The 22429-nt window shown below is 43.3% G+C and overlaps 1 protein-coding gene across 1 annotated transcript in view; it reads right to left on the bottom strand.

Moving 5' to 3' along the window:
* MKLN1 (muskelin 1) overlaps nt 1-22206 on the bottom strand; it is a 94191-nt gene extending 71985 nt beyond the window's left edge. Inside the window, exons 1-2 of the mRNA XM_032687266.1 lie at nt 22085-22206; nt 7483-7552 (exon numbers count right to left, since the gene is read on the bottom strand). Of these exons, the coding sequence (XP_032543157.1) occupies nt 7483-7552; nt 22085-22182 (168 nt within the window). The 5' untranslated portion in view covers nt 22183-22206. The remainder of the gene's footprint in view (nt 1-7482; nt 7553-22084) is intronic.
* Nucleotides 22207-22429: the final 223 nt, after the last annotated feature.

A 22429-nucleotide genomic window follows, 5' to 3' on the forward strand; every position in this document is an offset into this window, starting at 1 on the left:
TCTTTTAGCTTTGTAAACTGAAGATGAAACCTCTCCATTATTATATTTTCTCCTTTGTACTGAAACGAAGGAAAGGGTTTTTTAGGAATATTCCTTTAAAAGCAGTTTATCCAGGAAAAAGATGTGGTTGAACTATCTATTCCTAGCAATTCTATTCAGGACTTACATACGTTCCTTTAAGTTGTACGCAACACTTCCTGAAATCTGGCAAATAGGATCAAACTACAGGGAGTGAAGATTCAAACGCCCACCACAGCCTGAAATGAAACCTAAACTGAATACACAATTAGATAAATACAGTATGTTCCACACGCTAAGAGAACATCAAATTACTTCTCCTCTCTGGGCTGACGCTGTTTAACCACTGAGCACAAAGTTTGGTGCGTGGAGGACACAGGAACCAACTGCTTAATAACCATCCAAAATAAAACTGAGCCACTTCGTGACAATAAAGGGTCTTTGCAGAGAAAATGATGAAAATGCTCTCACTTTTGAACATTTGCTGCCCTTTTACACCGTGGGGACACATCAGTGTGTGAATGGTCAGGTGATTTATACTCAGGTTCCAGCTACCACCTTCACCAGCCCTTTTGGAGGAAAAGGGCTATTCCCATGGAAAAGCAGGTGCAGGGAAGCACTTGCACCATTCATGGGGGACCACTGAGCACCTTCCTCACCAAACAGGTCTTGGGGGGGAGTGTAGAGACATTCTGTTTTGCAGAACACTTGGAGTTTTATACCTGAAAACAACGCTTTTAATTCTTTTCCCTGATTTCTCTGAACTAAGCAGAGCACGCAGGGAACCGAGGCAAAGCGCAGAATCACAATTACTCATCGTGCTGGATTTTGTTACAAAACCCCATCAGGACTCCAGCACAAGCAGATCAGCACAGAGCTGTAGGACACCTCCCACCACAGTCTCTGCTGGTGGCCCTGTCCCCCCAGGCAGCAGCACTGCCAAGCCAGCCACCACACCTTATTTTCGGCCTTTCATAGACATCAAGCAGAGTATTTTGCATGTGTGTGGCTCCTTTCTGTGGATCCTGAGTAGAGACTGAGTAGTCTCCCTATCAAGTGCCACTGACATCACTCTGCTTAGCATAAACAGCTCCATCAGTAGGAGAACCTTACCCTAGAAGTGTAACTCCTGGGAGAGAAGAAGAACAAACTTGCCTGTCCCTTTAGTTCTCAGTCTTTCTGTCTCAGCCCTACAGAGCTACTAATAACCTATGAGCAGGACTGACATCACTCTGGAGAGCACCAGGATAAAGATGGGATGGATAAAGGTTCCCAGCAGCTGGTTCTCACTACATTCAGAAGAAGCTCAGACTGAAAGAAATACTTGTACATGCAACAGCAGTTGCAGATGATGCAGACTGGGAAGGTACCTAACAGAAGATTTACTGCCAAAGATGTTTCCAGTAACTCAAATTTTTTCAGAGTGAAGAAAATAAACCACTGTCAGCACTGCAAGGGTACAACAGAAGAATGCTTTGGTGCATTTCCAGATTTTTCTTAATGAAAAATTCCTAGTTTTGTGAAGAACACCATCCACCTAAATACCAGAACCCACTGTTAGTTTAACCAGCAAAGCAAGCCACACCTTTGTCTCAAAATACTCCCTAAACTTCCATAAAAAAACCCCTGAAGTTCTATACAGAAAACTGATTTTCTAAAGCAGAGGATGAGCAAAAGGACAGTCCTGTAATGAGTAAGGCAGTACTTGATACATGGCACAGCCCGCTGCCAAAATTCCCATGCAGAACAGACAGTACACAACGTCTAAGGACTCCTCCCACACCATCATATCTTCCCTGTAGATTTCTCCCGAAGCTGGAAAAGCAAAGCCAGCACTACCAGCAATTGCAATTCTTAATCCTGCTGGAATCCCAAACCTAATGCCTGGGCCATGAACACATATTCTCTCAAGTACCACACAAGATTTGCAAAACCTTGGCACAAAGGTCATCCTGCATTATTCAATTCTTAGCCTAAATTATGGGAGAGAAAAGCAGGACTGCCCTTAAACCCTTTGTGCCCCGAAGGGAACAAGGTACAGCAATTACTCCACAGGGTCAGCAGTGATTTCTTAACCCTACAGACAGAAGGGAACTCTGCAGCCCTCCTTCCCGCTTCCACACATCCCACCACCTGCTGAGTCACACAGACCCCACAGAAAACAGAAGCACAAAAGCTAAACACAACCTTTTTGTGAATTTATCCACTGACTGATATGGAAATTAAAGACAGGTTTGCTTTAAAACCCCGTACCTAGGTATGGAGTTCTGTATTTTTTAATGCATATACACACACAAACCGAAAGACTTCTAAACTGGAAGAAGGGAAATTTAGGTTAGATATTAAGAAGAAATTCATTACTGTGGGGGTGGTGAGGCCCTGGTACAGGTTGCCCAGAGAAGTCGTGGTTGCCCCATCCCTGGAGGTGTTCAAAGCCAGGTTGGGCAGGGCTTGGAGCAACCTGGGATAGTGGAGGTGCCCCTGCCCATGGCAGAGGGTTGGGACTGGATGATCTTTAACATCCCTTTCAACCCACACCATTCTATGATATATATAAAAATACAGACATAATATACTTTTTGGGTTTCTAAACACACACACTGCTGCCACTCTGTGGGTACCAGCTACAAATCTCACTGATGTTGAAAAAACACTTTGCCTCAAGAGCTGCAAACAGCTGGGCTGCATGGATATTTTTGGACTGCTAGCAGGATTGTAGCCACGACAGACTATTCTCTATGGCTTTGAAAGAAGTGGCAGAACTGTATGTAAGACCAAGTGATTTATTCAACCTGGAGAGAACAAGTCTATGAGATTTCAGGCCAATACATACACCAGGACACTTGACACTTTTCCTATTGCAATAAGCAATATCAGTACATGTAATGTCCACGTATTCATGCAGTATTCCAAAAGTCCAAATTATAAACTCAAGTGTTTGTTCATTAAAACAGGGCACAAGGACACTAACTGGCATAACTGAGCAAAAACCTCAGCCCAACTGTTTAAGCCTCGAACTACAACACTTAGAAGAGAGATGTTACAAAACTTTAGAAGAGTAAAACTTCTGGTTTATGACTCAACATATTTGTAAGCGAAGATGCACAAAGAGTAAAGCACGTGTAGCACTTCAGCACCCCAACAGCTCATTACACTGCACCCAAAATAAAGTAAATCCAGCCCTGTCACACTGGGAGCTGCAGCAAATTCAAACTCTTTTGAAGCTCTGGTCTGTGCTACCATTTGATGACAACCACACGAAAGCTTCTGCATCACACAACTGAGTGTAAATTTTATTAATGTACTTTACATTAATTCCTGATACAATCTACTGAGTAGGATGGAAATCAAGAGAGGAAAACCAGTCTTCCCCGATGCAGAACCAATCGTGTCAACAACACCACTACCTTTCTACATATGCTCTTCCAGTATTCAAAATTCACATCTCCACAAGGTTGGAATGGGTTGCCCAGGGAGGTGGTGGAGTTACCATCCCTGGAGTGGTTCAGGAAATGACTGGATGTGGCACTTAATGACATGGTCTGCTTGATGAGGTGGTGTTTGGTCAAAGGTTGGACCCCATCTCAGAGGTCTTTTCCAACCTAATTGATTCTGTGATCAAATATACTGAACCAGATTCCACAAGCTGCCTGTGCAATTAGAGTCACTAATTTCCTTCTCTTTAAGCATTTTTTTATTAGGGAGTAGTGAAACTTGTACTGCAGGTAAAAATAACCACCACAACATAACAAAATAACAGGAGCTGTTCTTGTCCATGACACAAACCTCCTGATTGCTTTTTCAATTAAGTTGGTGGCTAAATAAAAATCTATCCTTTTGTTCTACACATTATTAATCAAGCCACTCAGGGAAATTAGATGCTGTTCTGTGTCAGACCATCACTAGAATCATCAGGATGAGCCTTTATGACAGAGCTGTGGTCTTCAGCATCACCAGCCTCATTGCTTCACACTTCCTATGTAAACTGAAAACTGGATTAAAAATAGACCCATCAGCCCTCTCCTGCTTGAATAGGTTACTGCATAACAGGTTTGTTATTAAATATATAATTTCTGGGTCATCTATTTCAAGACTGAAGAAAGATATCTAGTTTAATAAACAGAAAACCAGCTGTCAGATGTATTTCCTTTCACTGGCACTCATTCATAACCAACTGGTGGCTTTCAAGGCCATGAGAATTACTTAACTCTACCATACCCATAAAGCCAGGAAAACCCTTTACTAAATACAGTCACGTGGCAGCATTTCAAGTGTCTACACTTCCACTTTCATTCTCTTCCCTTCCTCAAAAAGGTTTGATACGGATTCCAGCACATTTACTGCATATTCATGGAGCTACTGAACACATTTTGAGGTTCTTACCTACGTTCTTCCAACTCGTGCTCATCCCAGCAAGGGGAAGATTGTGAAAGAAAAGGTGCCTGGAGAGGTTTTGTTTCACTCAACAAGGGAAGGAAATAAATCAATGTTTAGGGATTCACTCATACTTCTAAGGTAGCACAGCATCCTCACCCCGGCAGGGAATTGCTAAGCCCTGACGTTCAGGTGAGACACCGACGGGACAAACACAAGCTACTGGAGCTCATTAAATATCTCCCAGCACGTTCCCATGAGCAGGACTGACACGAGTCCCTGTGCTGGGCCTTAGCCCTGGTTTCAGCCCACAAAGTTGGGAACAAGGAGAGCTTTATTTCCCCGAGTTTTCGTTCGCTTCCTCTCCGGACTATTTTGGCCACCCACACACTCCAACAAATGCGTCACCGCACAAGTGACCAGCCTTCAACTGAAGTGCTGCCAACACACCACCCATAAAATGAAGCTTTGCAGCTTCATTTTCCATAGGATATGTGATGTTTATTTGGGGAATTAAAAGCTACGTGTGTATATATCAACATTTCTTGGAATATGAACTACTCAGCTTCTAACATAGGAACTGATTTTGCCCCAACTTCTCTCCTCACCGCACTCATAATTTGGTCACCCACTGTTTCAGTCGAAGGTTTCCAAGCTAAGAACTTCCAAGCTTAAAAACTTCAGCCACCTGGAAAAACAAGGAAGCACAGTACCTATGCATAAGTTTTACCTGCATTTAAATGTGGCAGTCTTTCAATGAGCAAGGTGCAAGAATTACTCTGAGCAAAATGCAACCGAATCTGAAGTTCTTTTGTCAAGTATGAGACAACACAAATGGGAATTGTCTCTACATACACAGAAATAATAAAAGCTGCATTCTTTGCATCCAGGCCTCTTCTACAAATTTTAAGCCCCAATTCCCTCTTTCCAGTTAATTTTTCAACAGAGAAATTTAACTGTCAAAAAATGCTTTACATGGATAAGCTCAGGTTGGAAACACGAGAATTAGCTAAAGTATATATGTATGTAAAATATAAATATACATGATATTATAATATAATATATTCAACATAAAGTATATATAAAGAACTTTACATAGTATATGGGCACTGCAAATACTTCATCTCTCTCAGCACTGAGGATTGGACTTGCTGAATCCAACTACACAGCATTTTATATTCTCACTGTTGGATACAGAGATTCAGTAAGAGGAATTGAGCAGGATGATCTTTTCCAGTCAGGCAGTCAGGTTTTCTGTTGGTTTTGTCTTTAAATAACAGAATAAAACTCAAATACTGTCTTGCCAATCTCGGTTGCAACTACTGAGATCAATTTTTCCCAAGTCAGACCTTAATTCTGGATACCTAATACATGTCTAGATATGTGACACACAGGTAGATAAATGACAGTGTTAATTCATCTCTCTCCTACCAAAAAGGCTGGTTTAAATGCCTTGCTTAGCATTCAGAGCAGTGCACAGTTCTCCAGGGCTGGATTCAGTCGTTCTGCAGCAACATCTCCATTCAGGTCACGGCCAATCCACATAAAATTTTTGGAAGACATCTCTTTAACAAGCTCGTGTGGTTTGTACAGAAGTCTGCCACTCTAATTATTACCTGCTTAATTTACATGTCTGAATACAACCCCCATCACTGCTTGTCAGCTTTGAGCACAGGTTGGGAATATTCTAAAGCACCCAGTTGCAAGAGGCTCCTTCCCATTCCACAATCAGATTTTTAAGAGCAATAAATATTCAGGATGGCTCAGAAAATGAAAGAGCAAATTTGAGCAGCAACTAAAAGTACACCTCAGATGAAAAACCCAGTCCAAAACCACACCACGAAAACTGACCCTGCCTTGGGAACAAGAGCACCCTAAGAACAACATGTGCTTCCTGCACGAGAGGAAGGATGTACAGACTGGAATAGAACCCAAGCTCAGCATCCATTACCCTGCAATCCATAGTTCCTACATAGACTAAAACTACTTCAGGTCATGGATTAAACTCCTATGCTGTTTATCAAAATAATTATATATTAAAAAAAAAAATCAAATCAAAAGAGCAGTAGATGCACAGAGGCATCAAGAGAGGAAAAATTATTAGTCTTCACAAGTAGGTTTATGAAACATGTTAATGGAATAAAGAGGGCAGTTTTCCATCTCCTCTAAAAAATCTCCCACTTCTGTAGACACAACAGAGAAGGATTGATCAGAAAATCCAGATGAAAGCTCTTCAGCTGGACAGGATGACCTGCTGCTCTAAGGAGCCAGCAGTGCAGACTATCGATTTTTAACACACCTCCGAGGCAAAGCAGCAAGATTTACCTGGAGAAAAATCCTGTGAGAGTTCACTCATGAGGAACCCTTGGATTAAATAAGCAGATAAGCAGAACTCTGCACGAGAGAGACACTGCACAAGACACCCTGCTCAGTGCTTTAAACAAAAGAATTTAAAAACAATTCAAACCAACAAGCAACATAAGAGATACAGAAGCTGATCGAACAGTATCAGAGTAATAAGGAGTGGATCTAACACAAAAAAAAAAAAGGATAACACATCTAGTGGAGAAAAAAAAAAGTGGAAAAGCATTTTCTGGATAACCTAAAACCTACTTAATAGCGAGAAAGTAAATTAGATGCTAAAATCAATACAAATCTTATTTTAATAAGGTGCTTAACCAGCAGAAGAGGTGACATTCCTGTTTCTTTAACCAGAGGCTACATTTCTAAACGTGCCGTTAAGGAGAAACAAACACAGGCTCCTCAGATCTGGGATTCAAGGCCAAGAACCTACAACAGCCTCCAGTAGTGCTGACAAAGGGGGACCTCACGCCTCATTAGCAGCTTAATCTCACCATAAGGTTCCATTATTTCCAGCACGACCACGACTGCCAAGGATGAAACCTGAAACTTCCCCCCCGCAATGAAGCATTTCTTGAAACATCACAAATTGCTAGAAATGTAAATACCTGATGTACCAACCATCTGCATTTTACTCAGAGAAGGAAGCCTATAAAGGCTGTCAACAGCAGCAGCATGCATTCAAACTAAAAATTCCAGGATATATTAAGTTGTACAACACTGGCTTACCTGGGGGGGATAATTGCTTTCTGAAGACCACCTTGAGGACTGATCATTGGGCTTATCCACCAAGATATTCCTAAAAAAAAAACCGAGAAGCCAGAATTAATTTAAACAACAGCCACCTACTTTACTTCTCCAATAAATCTGTTTACGTGCAGGGCAGTAACATTCTCATGCAACCACCTAAATCACCAGGTAGAGACTCAGGTTCTCCCCCTCATTGTTAAAAACTTTGTACATCACTATTTTACAGGACCCATCAAAATACGCCCCCGAGCCTCGTGGTTGTGAAAGTTGCGAAACAAAAAAAAAAAAAATCCAAATTGTGAAACAAATGTAAAACAGATGAATTTACACGGGCCCAAGTCTGTAATGAAGTGGAAAAACAGGCTCATTCACCCCATCGGGGTAAGAACTTCTCAATAAGGTTAAAGTGATGAGCAGTGAGAGGGTTACTAAGCCAGAAACTGTCCTTTACTAGACAGGCAATATTGGAAGGGAGAGAGAGAGAGAGAGCTGTTAACCTACTTAAGCTTTCCTGGAGGGTGGAAGATGACCACCTAACTCATGCCATATTTTAACAAGTATTTTTCATGAGCTACGAGCCCAGAACAACACACAAGAAAGCAGAAGTTCAACCCTTCAACCAAGCAAAACTGAGCTGCAGTTCGGAATTAGCGTAGTATTTACGGGATTAGCAAATTCAGAAGAGATTTTTTTGGCTAAAATTAAACAGATTGATCGTGACAGTCACATGACAGGTCTGCCTCCTCTCCTAATAACAATGCAGTAAAGTTCACCTCCCAGATTAAACTAAAAAAAAGAAAAAAAAGCCAACCAAAAATCACTAAAATGTATATAATTATTGGCGAGGTGACGATGCACCACCTGCTGGACGGGCCTTATGAACTCCACGACATCCAACTAATGAACTCGTCAGCTCATAAAACTTATGTAAAAAGAAAGGAAACTCATCAAAAGGCTTATGCCATCTCCATCTGCTGTGTAGGAGGGAAAGAACACGAGCATCTGGATTACTACAAAGGGCTGGAGGAAAAAGCGCTGCCATGAAAGCTCCGAAGGGAAGGAGGTTAAGTCAGAGGTTGAGCATTAAGAGACAGAAATCAGCTCGCTCTTTCCACACCGGGCAGACCGAAATTGCTGCTCTAGCAACGGTATCCAAGCAGTCCCTGCTGTGACAAGGGAGACAGCAAAGAGCCAACCAAGGGTGGGTGGCCTCTGAAATCCCAACACTTTCCAGAGCTGGTGAAGTGGTTGTGTCCATCTGCAGGCTTGGATCCTCAGGATTTTCACACAGCGTGGGAATAAAACTCAGGTTTTCCCCTCTGCCTTCAGCTAATTCCCACCAAGGCATATTTATTGACACAGCGATGCCAGCGCTGATCCAGGGCCACAGGTACTTTATTCACCCATTTCCAATGGCGAAAATGTGGTGGAACAGGATATGGACAAGCACTGCCCTCCTGCTCAAACCCCATCAAACAGGGAACATCAAGCCATGGATCTGCATAATTAAACATCCACATAAGTACATCTACTTTGCAGTGCAAACAATCTCTCAGCTCCAAGAGAAAAACCTAACCCCCATCTTTAATTACAACCAGGACAAAACCAACTAAACCAAAAGGGAGAACTTCTGAGACACAGATTTCTAATAAAAGCTGCCAGTCTCCAAGCTAAGTCACAATTAGAAACCACAAGACACTTGCTGTTGAGGAGATTCATACCTGCACTCTCCTACACCACGCCACAGGCAAGACAACATGGTATTTAATAAATTCTTAATGCCTTTTACCATCTGGGGAGAAAAAAAAATGCTAAACTTGAAGATACATATCTTATATTAAATACTTAAGGGATATAAAGGCAGATAGAACTAGATAATGGCCTTTACAGAACTTTATCCTAGAATGCAAGAAGACAACTTACCCCACAGATTATATTTTATTTATGATGCCGTTACATTTGCTTAAATACTGGACATAAACTCTTCATATGTTGAGCTACAATTGCAGGAATTGGCACTGTTACATGGTCAGATAATTCCCTGCTGGAAAAAGGCATTTTATACCTGGGACAGATCCCAAATATCGTATTTTTAGAAGGAGATTTGTTTGCTTCTCCAGGTCAAAGATCAGTTTGCCACAACCAAAGAGGATCTCAATCAGCACAGCTAGACAAGATAAAAATCCTTCCACAGAGAGAGAGAAAAGAGACAGGCAGTCACACAAAATTAAGGCTGAAAAGAAATGTGAAAGATAAAGATAGCAGTGTCAATGGAGTTAGAAATGTTTAAAAATATGTGGGTTATTAATTTATTAAGATTAAACAAACATTGAAGACAGAAGTCCATATGTACAAAGTCAATTTACCAAAAGAATTTAGGAAAATTTATGGCCTTGGAGGAATTCAAGCATTCCACGAGCCATGAGACAGTAAGAAACAAACAAATTCATATCCTAATGGCAGACTCCTTTTTCCATGTAAAGCCCTTTTTCTGGACATCAAACTCCCACACAATACCCAGGGGCAGGCTTTGCAGATATGACACCTAGATTAAAATCTGAGAAACTTTAGAAGTGAAAATTCCATTAACTCAACGACTTTCCATGTAATTTTCACAAGGCACTAAAATAAAAAAAAATAATAATAATAAAAAAAAAGGTATTTGTAAATCCTCGAGCTACACAAGAACAGAATGGTTTTACACAAGCTCTTCCTGAGAAAAAAGCAACCCATTAAATGTGGTTTGAGATAACTCCTAATCATCAGCCGTGGGTACAGGAGCGAGTCTCTCATGAATCTCCAGCAGTGCCAAGAGGGACCATCCCACCCACTCTCTCCACCAGCAGCTATAATAAAGATTTGCATAAATAACTTGGTTAGTCAGATCAGTTCTCCAGTCCAGCTCATCTCCAGTGCCAGCACCACCAGGGATGGCAAAGATGAGCAGCTGGATCCGGACAAGAGGTTCCCAAACTCCCAATCCCCCTCTCCCACTGGAAAAAATCAGATGTCGTGATACCTCTGCTACTAAAAGCTAAGGAGAAGGAGCCATTTTATTTGTCCAGAGGTGGCACTGGTGTGCCTTCATTTCCTAACCTGGCTGCCTGCAGGGCTATTAACAGCTCGGCCTTACTGAAAGTGCTCCCAGCCCTAAATAAGTGGATGATTCTGATTTCCCCATGCAAAAAGCCCTTCTGGCAGAGCACAGGGCGAGGTTCTTTTTATTACCCGGGCAGACACTGCCCTCACAACTGCTGGAAGTAGATAATTTTTCCTTTCACCATCCCAGAAAAACCGTCATATCCGTTGTGCTGGTTGATCTCTGCTGGAATGACAGAGATGACCCCATGTCTGGGGACTTCTCTGCAAAGAGTTCTGCACAACAACCACGAAGAGAGAGTTTTCCTCTGCTCTGGGTGGGGGGGAGGGAAGGGAGAAATAAAGATGACTTCGCAGAACACGCTGCAAATTAGGTTTAAGGCTGCTATAATTTGCATCTAACCTAAATATTTTCATGAAGCTGCTATTAAGAGAAATCCACGACTTTAGGAACGAGCCCCTAAGAATAAACAAATCCCAAACACTCGCTTTGCTTGGCACACTCACGTGGCTCCTCGGAGAGCAGCTGTGCAGGAAAGGGCACGCGCGTCGCCAAGAGCTCTTGGAACACGGACAGGGCTCCTCTGGAAAACCACAGAGGTACCAGGCCATTACACTGCAAAAAGCATTTGGAGTGCTAGGGAAACACAGACTAACTGCAAATGGGCAAAATACTCGCTCCAGGGTCGATTTTTTTTTTTTTTTTTCAGTTTTTCCTACAACCATCCCAAAAGGGATTAAGGGAGAACACGGCAACTGGATTACACGGACGAGAATTTCCACTAAGGCCATCGTAAGAGGTGGTGGACCAACTATTTCAAGCATGTGGAGCCATCAGAGCAGCCAGCACAAGGCATCCACGGAGATACTCCTGCCCAGCCAGGACACTGGAATGCACACACAGTCTTAACCAAGAAAAACGAGGGGAAAAAAACAACTTGCCACCAAAAAAAAAAAAGTCCACGGATCTGGAAAGAACTACGGATTTTTTTTCTCCTGCAACTCGCAGAAACTCACTGCAACTAATGCTGGTTTCAAACCACCTTTTTAGGTTCTGTTACAAAGGTTTTCTCCTTCCTGTGGGAAAAGTTCCCTGCGTAAAATGGCAGAAGGATGTAAGGATGTGAAGATGTCTTGGCTGAAACGCAGTAAAACACGCACAGTTATTATGCAGATCCATTCAGGAAACAAGTTTTTTGGGTGTTTGGGTGTTGTTTCTTGGGTTTGCTTTTTTAAAACTCGGGATTTCTTAACCCCACAGGAGGACCTCCTGCACAGCAAAACAAAGCTTGAGTTAAACATGTACAAGTGTGCACTTTTAAATATGATACTGTGATGAGATTTGCCAAGTGACTGCTCAAATTTGCTTCATCTCCTCAGCAGTCTCACACAAAACATCCAGCATATTGTAAATTCACTTCTCTGAAAAGTAAAATAGCTTAGCAAGTACGGCATAACAAAAATAAACTGAAGGATTTAGAAATCACCTTACAGAGATATCCTTATCAGATCACAGCTGACTATACTGGACAACAAACTTTGTATTGCTCAATTAAAAACAGGTTTTCAATTATTTCTTTCAATTAACATTTTACTTTTTGGTTTTTAAGCAGCCTCTCGTCGCTGCCAGACCAACCAAACTGCTCCTTAAAAGCAAAATGACACTGCTGAAGGCACTTCCAGTAAGGTAAATTATGAAGTACTTATTTTTCACTTCCCCCACCTACTTAAGACTTCTTTAAACAAGATCTCTTTGATTCATCGGCACTTCCTCCTGACATGCCAAGAATTAAATGTTTACCAATAGTGACTGAAATTGCAGCAGTGAATTCCCAGGAAGTCATAGAACTGTTTGGGGTTGGAAAAGACTTCCAGGATCACCAAGTCCAACCATTCCCCCAGCACTGCCAAGGCCACCAGTAAAACCTGTCCCCAAGTGCCACCTTTAAAATCCCTCCAGGGGTGGTGACTCCACCATTCCATGGGCAGCCTGTTCCAGGGCTTGACAACCTTTTTGGTGAAGGAATTTCTCTTGATATCCAATCTAAACCTGCCCTGGCACAAACTTGAGGTCACTTCCAGGTTCTCAGAGGTCGGTAAATAACTTCTATTCCAGTGACACTCCGCAGCCCTAAATCAGGGATTAAACTTTTGACTGTATCGCAGCACTGAGAGCCCCAAATCCAGCTCCAGGACGGGAATATCAGTGTTGGCACAGCGGAAAAACAAACTGGAGGCAAAATAAAGTCAGGCTTAGTCATCTATTTTGGTACCCACAAAAACTTCATGCATCACAGATGATTACCAGCCTAATTGTCCCAACATTCAGGGATTATAATTTGGATGCAATTTAACTGGTAAATGATGCTGAGAACCTTCAAGCTTGAAAAATTACCAAGGTTTGTTCTCCCTCTGCACAACAGGGAACTTGTCCATGTACTTAATGTCTCTCTACTTTTTTATGTGAAAGTAATTTAAAATGTCAGTGATATTAGTGAACTCAGTGATTATAAGATCCTCTGGAACAGTTTCTTTTACTCATTTCATACTCAGTGTTCATCTGTACATGTCCAAGACACAAGGATATCTGAAATCCAGCCTTTTAGTTTAGCCTAGGTGAGGTCTGAGGAGGTTCCCTGAGTAGAAATAAATCCCTGGCTTAATAAAAGGACCAAGAATAGCGTGAATTCTGCCCTTCAATAGTCAAGGAAAAAGATGAAGAGATTAAATTCTTCAGCTGATCAGATTTGTAGCTAATAGATAAAATACTAGAGTAAAATTTGCCAGAGTTTAAAAAAAAATCACCAGCCACGACCACTTGATAACAAAGTTCAGTTTCTATTTCATAAAAGATCTCATATCTTGCTGAAAAAATAGTTTAGGTAGTGTGTGAGCAGGGGGATTTCTACTGCCAATCACCAGAAAAGTCGCTGAACTTCAACTTTCCAAAACTTCCCCAGCTCTGGTGGAGCAGCTCACTTCAGCACGGCATGGTGCTCACTTCCCATTTCCAGAAGCACTTGGGAAGGGGCAGATCCTTTTACCAGAAGATTAGAGGATAGCAATGTCCACACAAATCCCCTGGGCTGTGTTTTGGAAGCATCACAGCCCTGGTGGAGTATTTTTGCTTGACTAATGCACATATGGAAAAATTTACCGAAGGCCAGGAAGTAGATTTAGGCCTTCCACAATTTCACAACATTGCAGGGATGCTCTTACATGCCACAATATTAGCAATATTTCCACTCAGAGGAAGCCACAAAACCAGACTAAGTTATTACATGTACAGATATACATTGCTAATGTAAGCCATAAACACATCTTTAACATTCATCAGCACCGTAACCTCACACCCAGTAAAAGTTCACCCAAAAAACTGATGCCTGTAAAGAGAATTTAAAGCAGACTATGTTCAACAAAACAGACTGGAGCCTCCTCATGCCCAAAGTGACGTCAGGTTTGGAGATTTTTCCACCAGAACTCTGTGGAAAATGCCTCCTGGTCCCAAGTGGGACAACCTTCACAGCTTTCCTTTCAAAATTAAGTTTCTCTCACTAATTAACTCAGGGAATGCAGAAGACAAAATACTGATCTGGGAAAATAAAGAAGTATATTTATATATGGTATATAAAATAAAGAAGCCTGTTAAGTGCTGCTTATTTGGGGAAATGCATTACAAGCCAAACATTTGCCCCTGGAGCTGCATTACAGAATAATTCCTTATTTTGGGGCAATATACATAATTCATGCTGAAGGAAACAGCAGTTCCCAAGCCAGCATTACTTTCATATTTGGCAGCTTCCAAACACTGTGCCCAAAAGCAGGTTTTCAAGGAGACAAAAATGTGAGAGTTAGCAATAGTACACCACCACGAGAGAGCAGAGTGGGAACTCATTCAGCAGTTCCTTACTCATGGGTCAGTTTATCAAATCCAAATTTCTCCCTTCCATTTTAGCAGTCTGTGTGAAGACCATCTCTTTACTGACACAACTTTCAAGTTCAGAACACGCTAGGAAATTGGTATTTAAACACAGCTGTAAGAGCCAAATGCTGCTTAAAGGAAAAGGAATCCCAGAAAAATACGGGTCACGTCCCAGAGCTTCAGCGTTTTTTCAGGCACCTTCCCAGAGCTCCAGGGTGACATTATGAACCCAGGAGTCTTGGGAGGAAAGGCAGGGAAGACCAAGGAAAACACCACCAAATTCAAACTGACCAGGGCACAGTTTTTCTCCAGGATGAAGATCCTGTTATTTGCCAGGAACAGCAAAACACTCCAGCAGAGGAGGAGCAAGTGCCATCAGCCACTCTGCTGCTGCAGCTCAAATCCAGACGTGCAGGCTGCTGTCCTCAACTCAAATAGATGGCTGTGCTGCTTGATTCAAATTGATCCAGGAAATAATTTCTCAAGGATTGTGCACGCTGACTTTCAAGCAATGACTGAAATAGCAGCTACCTAAAGCAACAACCACTCTACATCTTCAGCGCTCCCTCCTCCTCCCCTTCCAGTAACTGGTGTATTATGGAATTCAGGCCCAGCTGAACTTACAGTTCACTCTTCCCACAAAATTCGACAGGCAAAAAAAGCACAGCTACATTTGGGTTTACAAGTTCATATAAAGTCAAGCACTGGCTTGCTTTGGAACATGATGAATGTGCAGAATTCGAAACTATATTCTTTGCCATGAAAAGAAAAAAAAAAAAAAGAAAATCAAGCAGACTGTACATGATGTCTGAGCAATCACACTTATCCCAAGGAAAACTCTGTTTCACAGAGTGTTTTAGTCTTTAAGCCAGTAATTAGTCATCAGGAGCTGGAAAACTTTTATTAAACTCACAGGCTGTACAGCCACACACAGGGTAAATGATCCATAATCTGATGATGTTAACACCTTCCAGGAAAATTGTACATTCTTAATGTTCCTGAAAAATGCCATCCCAGAATAGGCTGAACATCCAATACAGGCTCTGCCAGGTTGGTCACACCAGGGAACCTGAGCAATTAGCATTTCACCTTCATCCTTCTGCCAGTGAATAAAACTGTCTAATCTCTTAAGTAATGTCTATATTTTATCCAGGGCCCAGAGATTTCTTCTTACACTTGTGCTTCTACCTGGGAAGCAAGAGGTATCATAACTCATAATTCATCATAACTTCATAATTTTGTGATTTTTTTTTTCACTCCCTTCACCTCTCTGACATTTTTCTCTCTCATTAATTCACCTTATCAGACACCAGAGAAGCACCTAATACTTATGTACTGAATCTGTGCAACTTTATTTTCTACAGAAATGTTTTGCTCTCTAAGTACTGAATTTCAGCTTTTGGAGAAAAATCCTAGGCTACAGAAGTGATGTAAACAATGGGAAAATGCCTGTCAGAACATGAGATTGTCCAGAAACATCCAGAAAATCCATACAAACAAGCAGGGGGGGAAATATTTTCCACTGGACATCGAAAAGAACGAGAAGCAGAACTGAGAACATTTCTATAGACAGGGTTCAGCAGAGGGGAACAGAGTCGGGTAGCTCCCTGTTTTAGCCAGGGTTTGCATTCCCAGCTCATTTGAGGGAATGTTGGAAGCACTGATCAATATTTAAAGCCATCAGCAGTGACAGACCCAGCCCTGTGCCTGCTCACCTTCCCATATCTCAAGGCAAAGCAATCACAACAAGGAAAGTGAGTTGGCTACACTGAAATATTCAAGTAAAGCTATAAATACTGACAACTGAAGCTGAAAAAATTACATTATTGCTTGTTTGTGCAAAAAAAAAACCCCCAAAGTCACAGTTCTACGACTAGTCCACCCTTTGGGTCTGGTTTAAATGGCTTTAAAAGGCCTCAGCAGAGGGTACCCTCACCTTGTCAGGGAAACAGAGCTTGGGCTCAGGGAACAGAATATTAAGAATAAACCTTTTCATTAGTTACGACTGATCTCAGCTCGAACATGGGATTCTTCAAGACCTGGATGCACCTTTATGGAAATTTATGAACCTCTAAGGTGCAGACTTGAGTCCCTGGTTTCACATGGTAGGAAGAGAAACAGGGGAGGTGGAGTTCAGGTTATTTTCCACCTGGGTTTTTTTGTTTGGTTTTGTTTGGTTGTTTGGTTTTGGTTGGTTTTTTTTTTTTAATCCTTATGGACTTTACCCCCAAAAGTTTGTCACACGTGTTGTTCTCAGCACTTTCTTACTAAGGTTTTGCAGGACCTTAGATTCAAAAACATAGAAGAGTTTTTACTCTCTCAGAGTAAACATAATACAGAAGTACATTTTCAACTGGTCAGGAACTTGCTGTCACTAGAAAACAAAACAAAACAAATTTGCTTTCTCACTTTGAAAGTCTATGAGTCACATTTTACCGTCAAAGTATCTTTGACTAAGTTTACTTCCCCCTGCTTTGATGGAAATACAGAAAACCAGCAAAAATATAGAATTATTTTAAGTGCATTTAACGAATCAGCTGGTTCTTTCCCTGCTCCAGTACACTTCCTAGGAAAGGGACAGCAGAGTCATCCAGCCTTCAGCATTTGATACCATTCACAGTGTCAAACTGGAAAAGACTGGAATTCTCAGAACAACTGAAGTCCACCATGAATTATATAAAAATGAGTTGCAGTGAAAAAGCAACACAATCAGAAGGCTGTAAATGGTGTTAAATTATCAGCTAAGAAGCCAATCAATTTATATTCTTAGTAACCACCTTAGCACAAAAAGTAGTAAAACAAATTCCCAACTCAAAATCCTAAAGTCAAACCTAGGAAATACACTGATCTTCCTCTACAGGGATTCTATACAGGAAGACCTGAATGACTCTGAAGATCTGAGCAATAGAAACGGGATGAAACTTTCTCACAGAGGTATGTGACTAGTGCAACATCACAAAAGGCTCTTCTTAAGTCTCTGAAGTGGGATTTCAGCTCCATAAAACGGTGACAGAAGGACCCAAGTGCATCAGTCAAATACAAAACACCACCAGTCATGTGTCTGATAAGTTTCTAATGTTTCATTAGAAACCAGGGTCCTTGGATACAGTAATTTGGCAGTAGAAAAGGGTGCACGACTGCCATGCACAGAGCACAGCACTTCACCCCTTATCCAACTCAGAGGAAGTTCAAACAGGAGCAGCTACAAAAACAGGCTACTAAAATATCAGGATATCAAGTGCTTCTCAGAATGCAGAATAAAAGCTTTTGATTCCTTTCCTTACAAAAAAACAAACAAACAAAAAACCCAAAACAAAACCAAACCAACAAACAAACAAACAAACACAAACAACAAAACAAAACAAAAAACAACCCCAAGCTTGGACAAAGGTGACATTACCTTCTATAAACTGTTTATCCCTCCTTATCCAAAAAAAAAAAAAGAAAGAAGTGACTGAGCTCATCACTGAGCTCATCACTTCCTGCAGAAGTGCCTCTGCACAGGCAGAGCGTCTCTGGAAACACCAGATGTTTCAACAACAAATTTCCTCTTGGATCAATTTTCTTCCCAAAGGCAAAACCTCCCCTCAGTGCAAACTGAAGTAGCCACTATTACCAGACCAACTCTTTCACTTCCACCCACAGAGTTTTTAAAGTAAATATCCAAGGCAATGTTCCTGCTGGCAGCTACAAACCAACAGAGGGCAACTCCAGTGGTTTGAAAAACAGGAGAATGATTCCTTGGCAGACTCCAGAAGGATAATCCACACTCAGTGTTTGGAAAGGTCTTTGTAAACATGCAGGTAGCCGCAGCCCTGGTGAAACAGTCAGACACTGAATCCAACATCAAATCCGTGGTACCAGCACTAAATGCCAGAGGAGAGATGCCAGCATTCACCAGAGGAAGCTTCTGGGTCACTGAAAGAAAAGTGGTCTTTTTCGATAGACTACTGATCCTCAACTAGAGCATGACCAGAAAGGCCTTTGAAAAACACTTCTAGTTGTTTTCTTTTGTTTGGGTTTGTTTGTTTTTTTTTTAAGAAAAAAAGAGCAGTTATCAGATGATTTCAGTACTTTGAAAAGTTTCAGTGCCAGTTCAGCATCACATAACCAGACGTGATATAAGTCACTAGACATCTAACTTCTTTCCTGGTCAGCAGTGATTAAAGTTTTATATTTCATAACTTTGTTTTACATTTAAAACCATAGAACTACTTAAGAAGTGTGTTTAAATCATGCTCAGCTGACAAGCTACTCTGCTCTCCTTCCACAAGCACTTCTCCTGCACTACCACAACTCCCAACAACAAGCAGCAATACTTATTAAGTTGTATATTCATTCCTACATCCATGAGGGCAGAGCCCCTCTTCTACTCCAAGGTCAAGTGATTTCTTCCTAGTTAGACTAGAAAACTTTCTCAAACTTTAAACTACAGCATAACCAGAATTCCCATTATTGTGATATCATTTAGGTTAGGAAACACATCTAAGATTGACTCCTGCCAGACAAGCATCATTCTGTTCCTCATGTCAAACACTAAGACAAGTTTTAGCTCTACCTGCATGTCCATCCCATAGTATGTTATGTTCCTGCCCCAGCAATTTTCAAGTTTTCAATCTTTGCTCCAAAAAAAAACCCCACCCTTTGCTCCAAAAAAAAACCACACCCCACCCTGTGTGAAGAAAATGTTTCTTCACACATTTTCTCTTTTTGGGAGTCTAATCTCAAATCCCAGGTCGAAGCCTCTCCTTTTCATTTCAGACTGCATTTAAGCTCTCTCCTTTTTCATTCCCATGGGAATCAAAAGTTAGAAAGTAAAACCCAAAACTTTCAGAGCAGGCAGCTCTGACAGACATTGAGACCAGCATTCCTCAGACCAAGGTCAGCATGCCAGAGAATAACCCCATTCCTGGGATTACATTGCTGAAAAGCTGATAAAAATTGTTTTCCCTGATGATAAGCACTTCTAAACAACATCATAAAAACAGCCAGATGCAAGGTCATGCTTTGGAAAACACCAGCCCTGCTACAGGAATGGGAATTGTATCAGGGAAGGCAATGACATTAAGGACTTTGGGCAGCACTGCAGATGCCACGTGAACATTAAATCCTGGCATGAGCCTGGAGCAAAAGGGACTAACGGGAGTCTTGGAAAGGGGTATCAAGGAGAAAGATAATACTATATGTTTACATCTCATCAGTGAGATCAATAAGGGACTGTCACCCTCCTCCTCAGGGAACAACACTTCAACACAGAGTTAAAAGCCAGAAATGCTGGCAGAAATAACTACAAGATGATCAGAGACCTGAAAGAGCCGCCTTAAAGTCAAGTTGTTTTAACAAGAAAGATAAGGGGATTACTTAATTATCACCAAAGATTATCAATTAGGAAAGAATCCAGTTCTTTTTCATACCTAACACAGCAAATACACGGAAAGATACAACAACAAAGAGTTCAGTTAAAAACCTGTTTTTAAAGGTTCGCTTCATTTTGGAAAGTGGAGATAATTGAGGATATTAATAATTAACAACTAAGGCAACTCTGTCACTTGTTGAGAGCGGGTGAGTTGAGGATACTTCAATCAAAGGTCAGTAAAAGCAGCACAATCGATGATCAGGTGAGGCTCTACAACCCACAATGACCCAGCTGTCCTGTGATCCTAACGGTCCTCCCAAATTCCAGCACCAAGGCTGGCTTATCAAAAAGGTGTCACTGAAACTATTATACCTAAACCTCACTGTGGTCACTCCAAACTTCTCTGTCAGTCACTGGAGGAATTTAACAGGTTGTATGTAGCTGGATACCACGGAGCCAACTCTCCCACTGAGGATGGGATCAGGGTAGCACAGCAGCACAAACACATGGCTGTGAAGCACAGCTCCTGCCTCCTCCTGCCAACCCCCAAATTCCCAGAGGCAGGAGGTGAGGGTAGCAGGGGACCCCCTTCCCCAAAAGCCACACACAGCAGGTGACACAGCCCAGCATTCCAGGTCAAGGGCAGGAGAGGACACCCAGCTGCCAAAAAACACAGAGCCCACAGGCATCTGACAGCCCCTCACCTGCAGGGCAGAGGGGCACTGACCCTTCTCCCCATTTCAACCAGTGACTGACCAGCCTGTCCCACAAATGTCCTTCCCCCAAACCTGGGGTCAGCTTCACCTCCTTAGGTGTAGCTTTCCCTTGCCCATTCCTGGTGCTCCAGGCCCTCCCCACTCACTCATCACCCCAAACCTGCAGCCCAGACCCTCCGCCCCAAACAGACCCCCAGTCTCTTCATCAACCATTTCCCCAAACACCCCCCCCAGTGATGGAGTTCAGCTCTCTGAACCCCTTTCAAGCGCCTCTTGCCCCCCAGCTCTGCTTTACAGACCCTCCCTCACACAAAGCCCCCCAAACCTTGCTATACAACCCCACACGCAGCCCCCCCCCAAACCCCAGAGTACAGACTGCCCTTCACACAAAGTCCCCAAACCCTCCTGTACAGACCAACACACACACATAGAACCCCAAACCTGCTCTACGGACCCAAACACACAAAACCTCCCTCAATTCTGCTGCAAAGACCCCCTTCACACACAGCTCCCCAAACCCTGCTGTACAGACCTTCCATCTCACTCAGCCCCTCAAACCCTGCTGTACAGACCTTCCATCTCACTCAGCCCCCCAAACCCTGCTGTACAGACCTTCCATCTCACTCAGCCCCTCAAACCCTGCTGTACAGACCTTCCATCTCACACAGCCCCCCAAACCCTGCTGTACAGACCTTCCATCTCACTCAGCCCCCCAAACCCTGCTGTACAGAACCTCCCTGACACTCAGCCCCCCAAACCCTGCTGTACAGAACCTCCCTGACATTTAGCCCCCCAAACCCTGCTGTACAGACCCTCCCTGACACTCAGCCCCCCAAACCCTGCTGTACAGACCCTCCCTGACACTCAGCCCCCCAAACCCTGCTGTACAGACCCTCCCTGACACTCAGCCCCCCAAACCCTGCTGTACAGACTCCCAAACTCTGTTGTACAGCCCCCACACACACAACCCCCCAAAATTCTGTATAAGCCCCCAAACTACGCTGCAAAGACCCACACACACAGCTCCCGAAACTCTGCTGCACAGACACTCCTTCACACACAGCCCCCCATACTCCGTACAAAGCCCCAAACTCCGCTGTAGAGACGTCACACACGCAAACCCCCAAATCCTGATATGCAGACTCCTTTCACGCACAGCTCCCCAAACTCCGCTGCACAGATCCTCACTCACGCACAGCCCCCCAAACTCCGCACGAACTCCCAAACTCTGCCGCACGCGAACACACCGCCCCCCTCAAAACCCGATACACAGGCCCCTCCATCACACGCAGCCCCGCAAAACTCTGCAAGAAACCCCAAACTCCGCTGTACAGATCACCCCCCTCACACACAGCTCCGTTCCCGCTCCCCCCGCCGCCGCCACCTCGCGCAGGCCCCGCGCAGGCCGCGCACAGGCCCGGCCGCCCGGTCACCCCCAGACCGGAGCCCGGAGCGCGCCCCGGGCGCGGCGCTGGTGCCGGCACTCACTCGGGCAGGTACGTGGAGGAGAAGCTGCTCCAGCGGTGCAGGCTGTAGCCCAGCACGCGGCTCTCGGTGCCCGCCGGACCCGCCGCCGCTGCCGCCATCTTGTTGTCAGCAGCGGCCCCGGCAGCGACCGCGGCGGGCGGGGCCGCGCCCTTAAAGGGGCCGCGCTCTTAAAGGGGCCGCGCCGGGGACGCGGGGACACACACGGCTGTGCTGGGCGGGACGAGCTGAGGGGCTCGGGGATCTGAAGGGCTCAAGGGGTTCAGGGACTGGCCTGAGGGGCTCAGGGGATGCCCCGAGAGGCTCAAGGGGTTGAGGAGGTGGCCTGAGGAGCTCGAGGGGTGCCCT

The sequence above is a fragment of the Chiroxiphia lanceolata genome, chromosome 5, assembly GCF_009829145.1.
Source record: "Chiroxiphia lanceolata isolate bChiLan1 chromosome 5, bChiLan1.pri, whole genome shotgun sequence".
In the NCBI taxonomy this organism is placed as follows: Eukaryota; Metazoa; Chordata; class Aves; order Passeriformes; family Pipridae; genus Chiroxiphia; species Chiroxiphia lanceolata.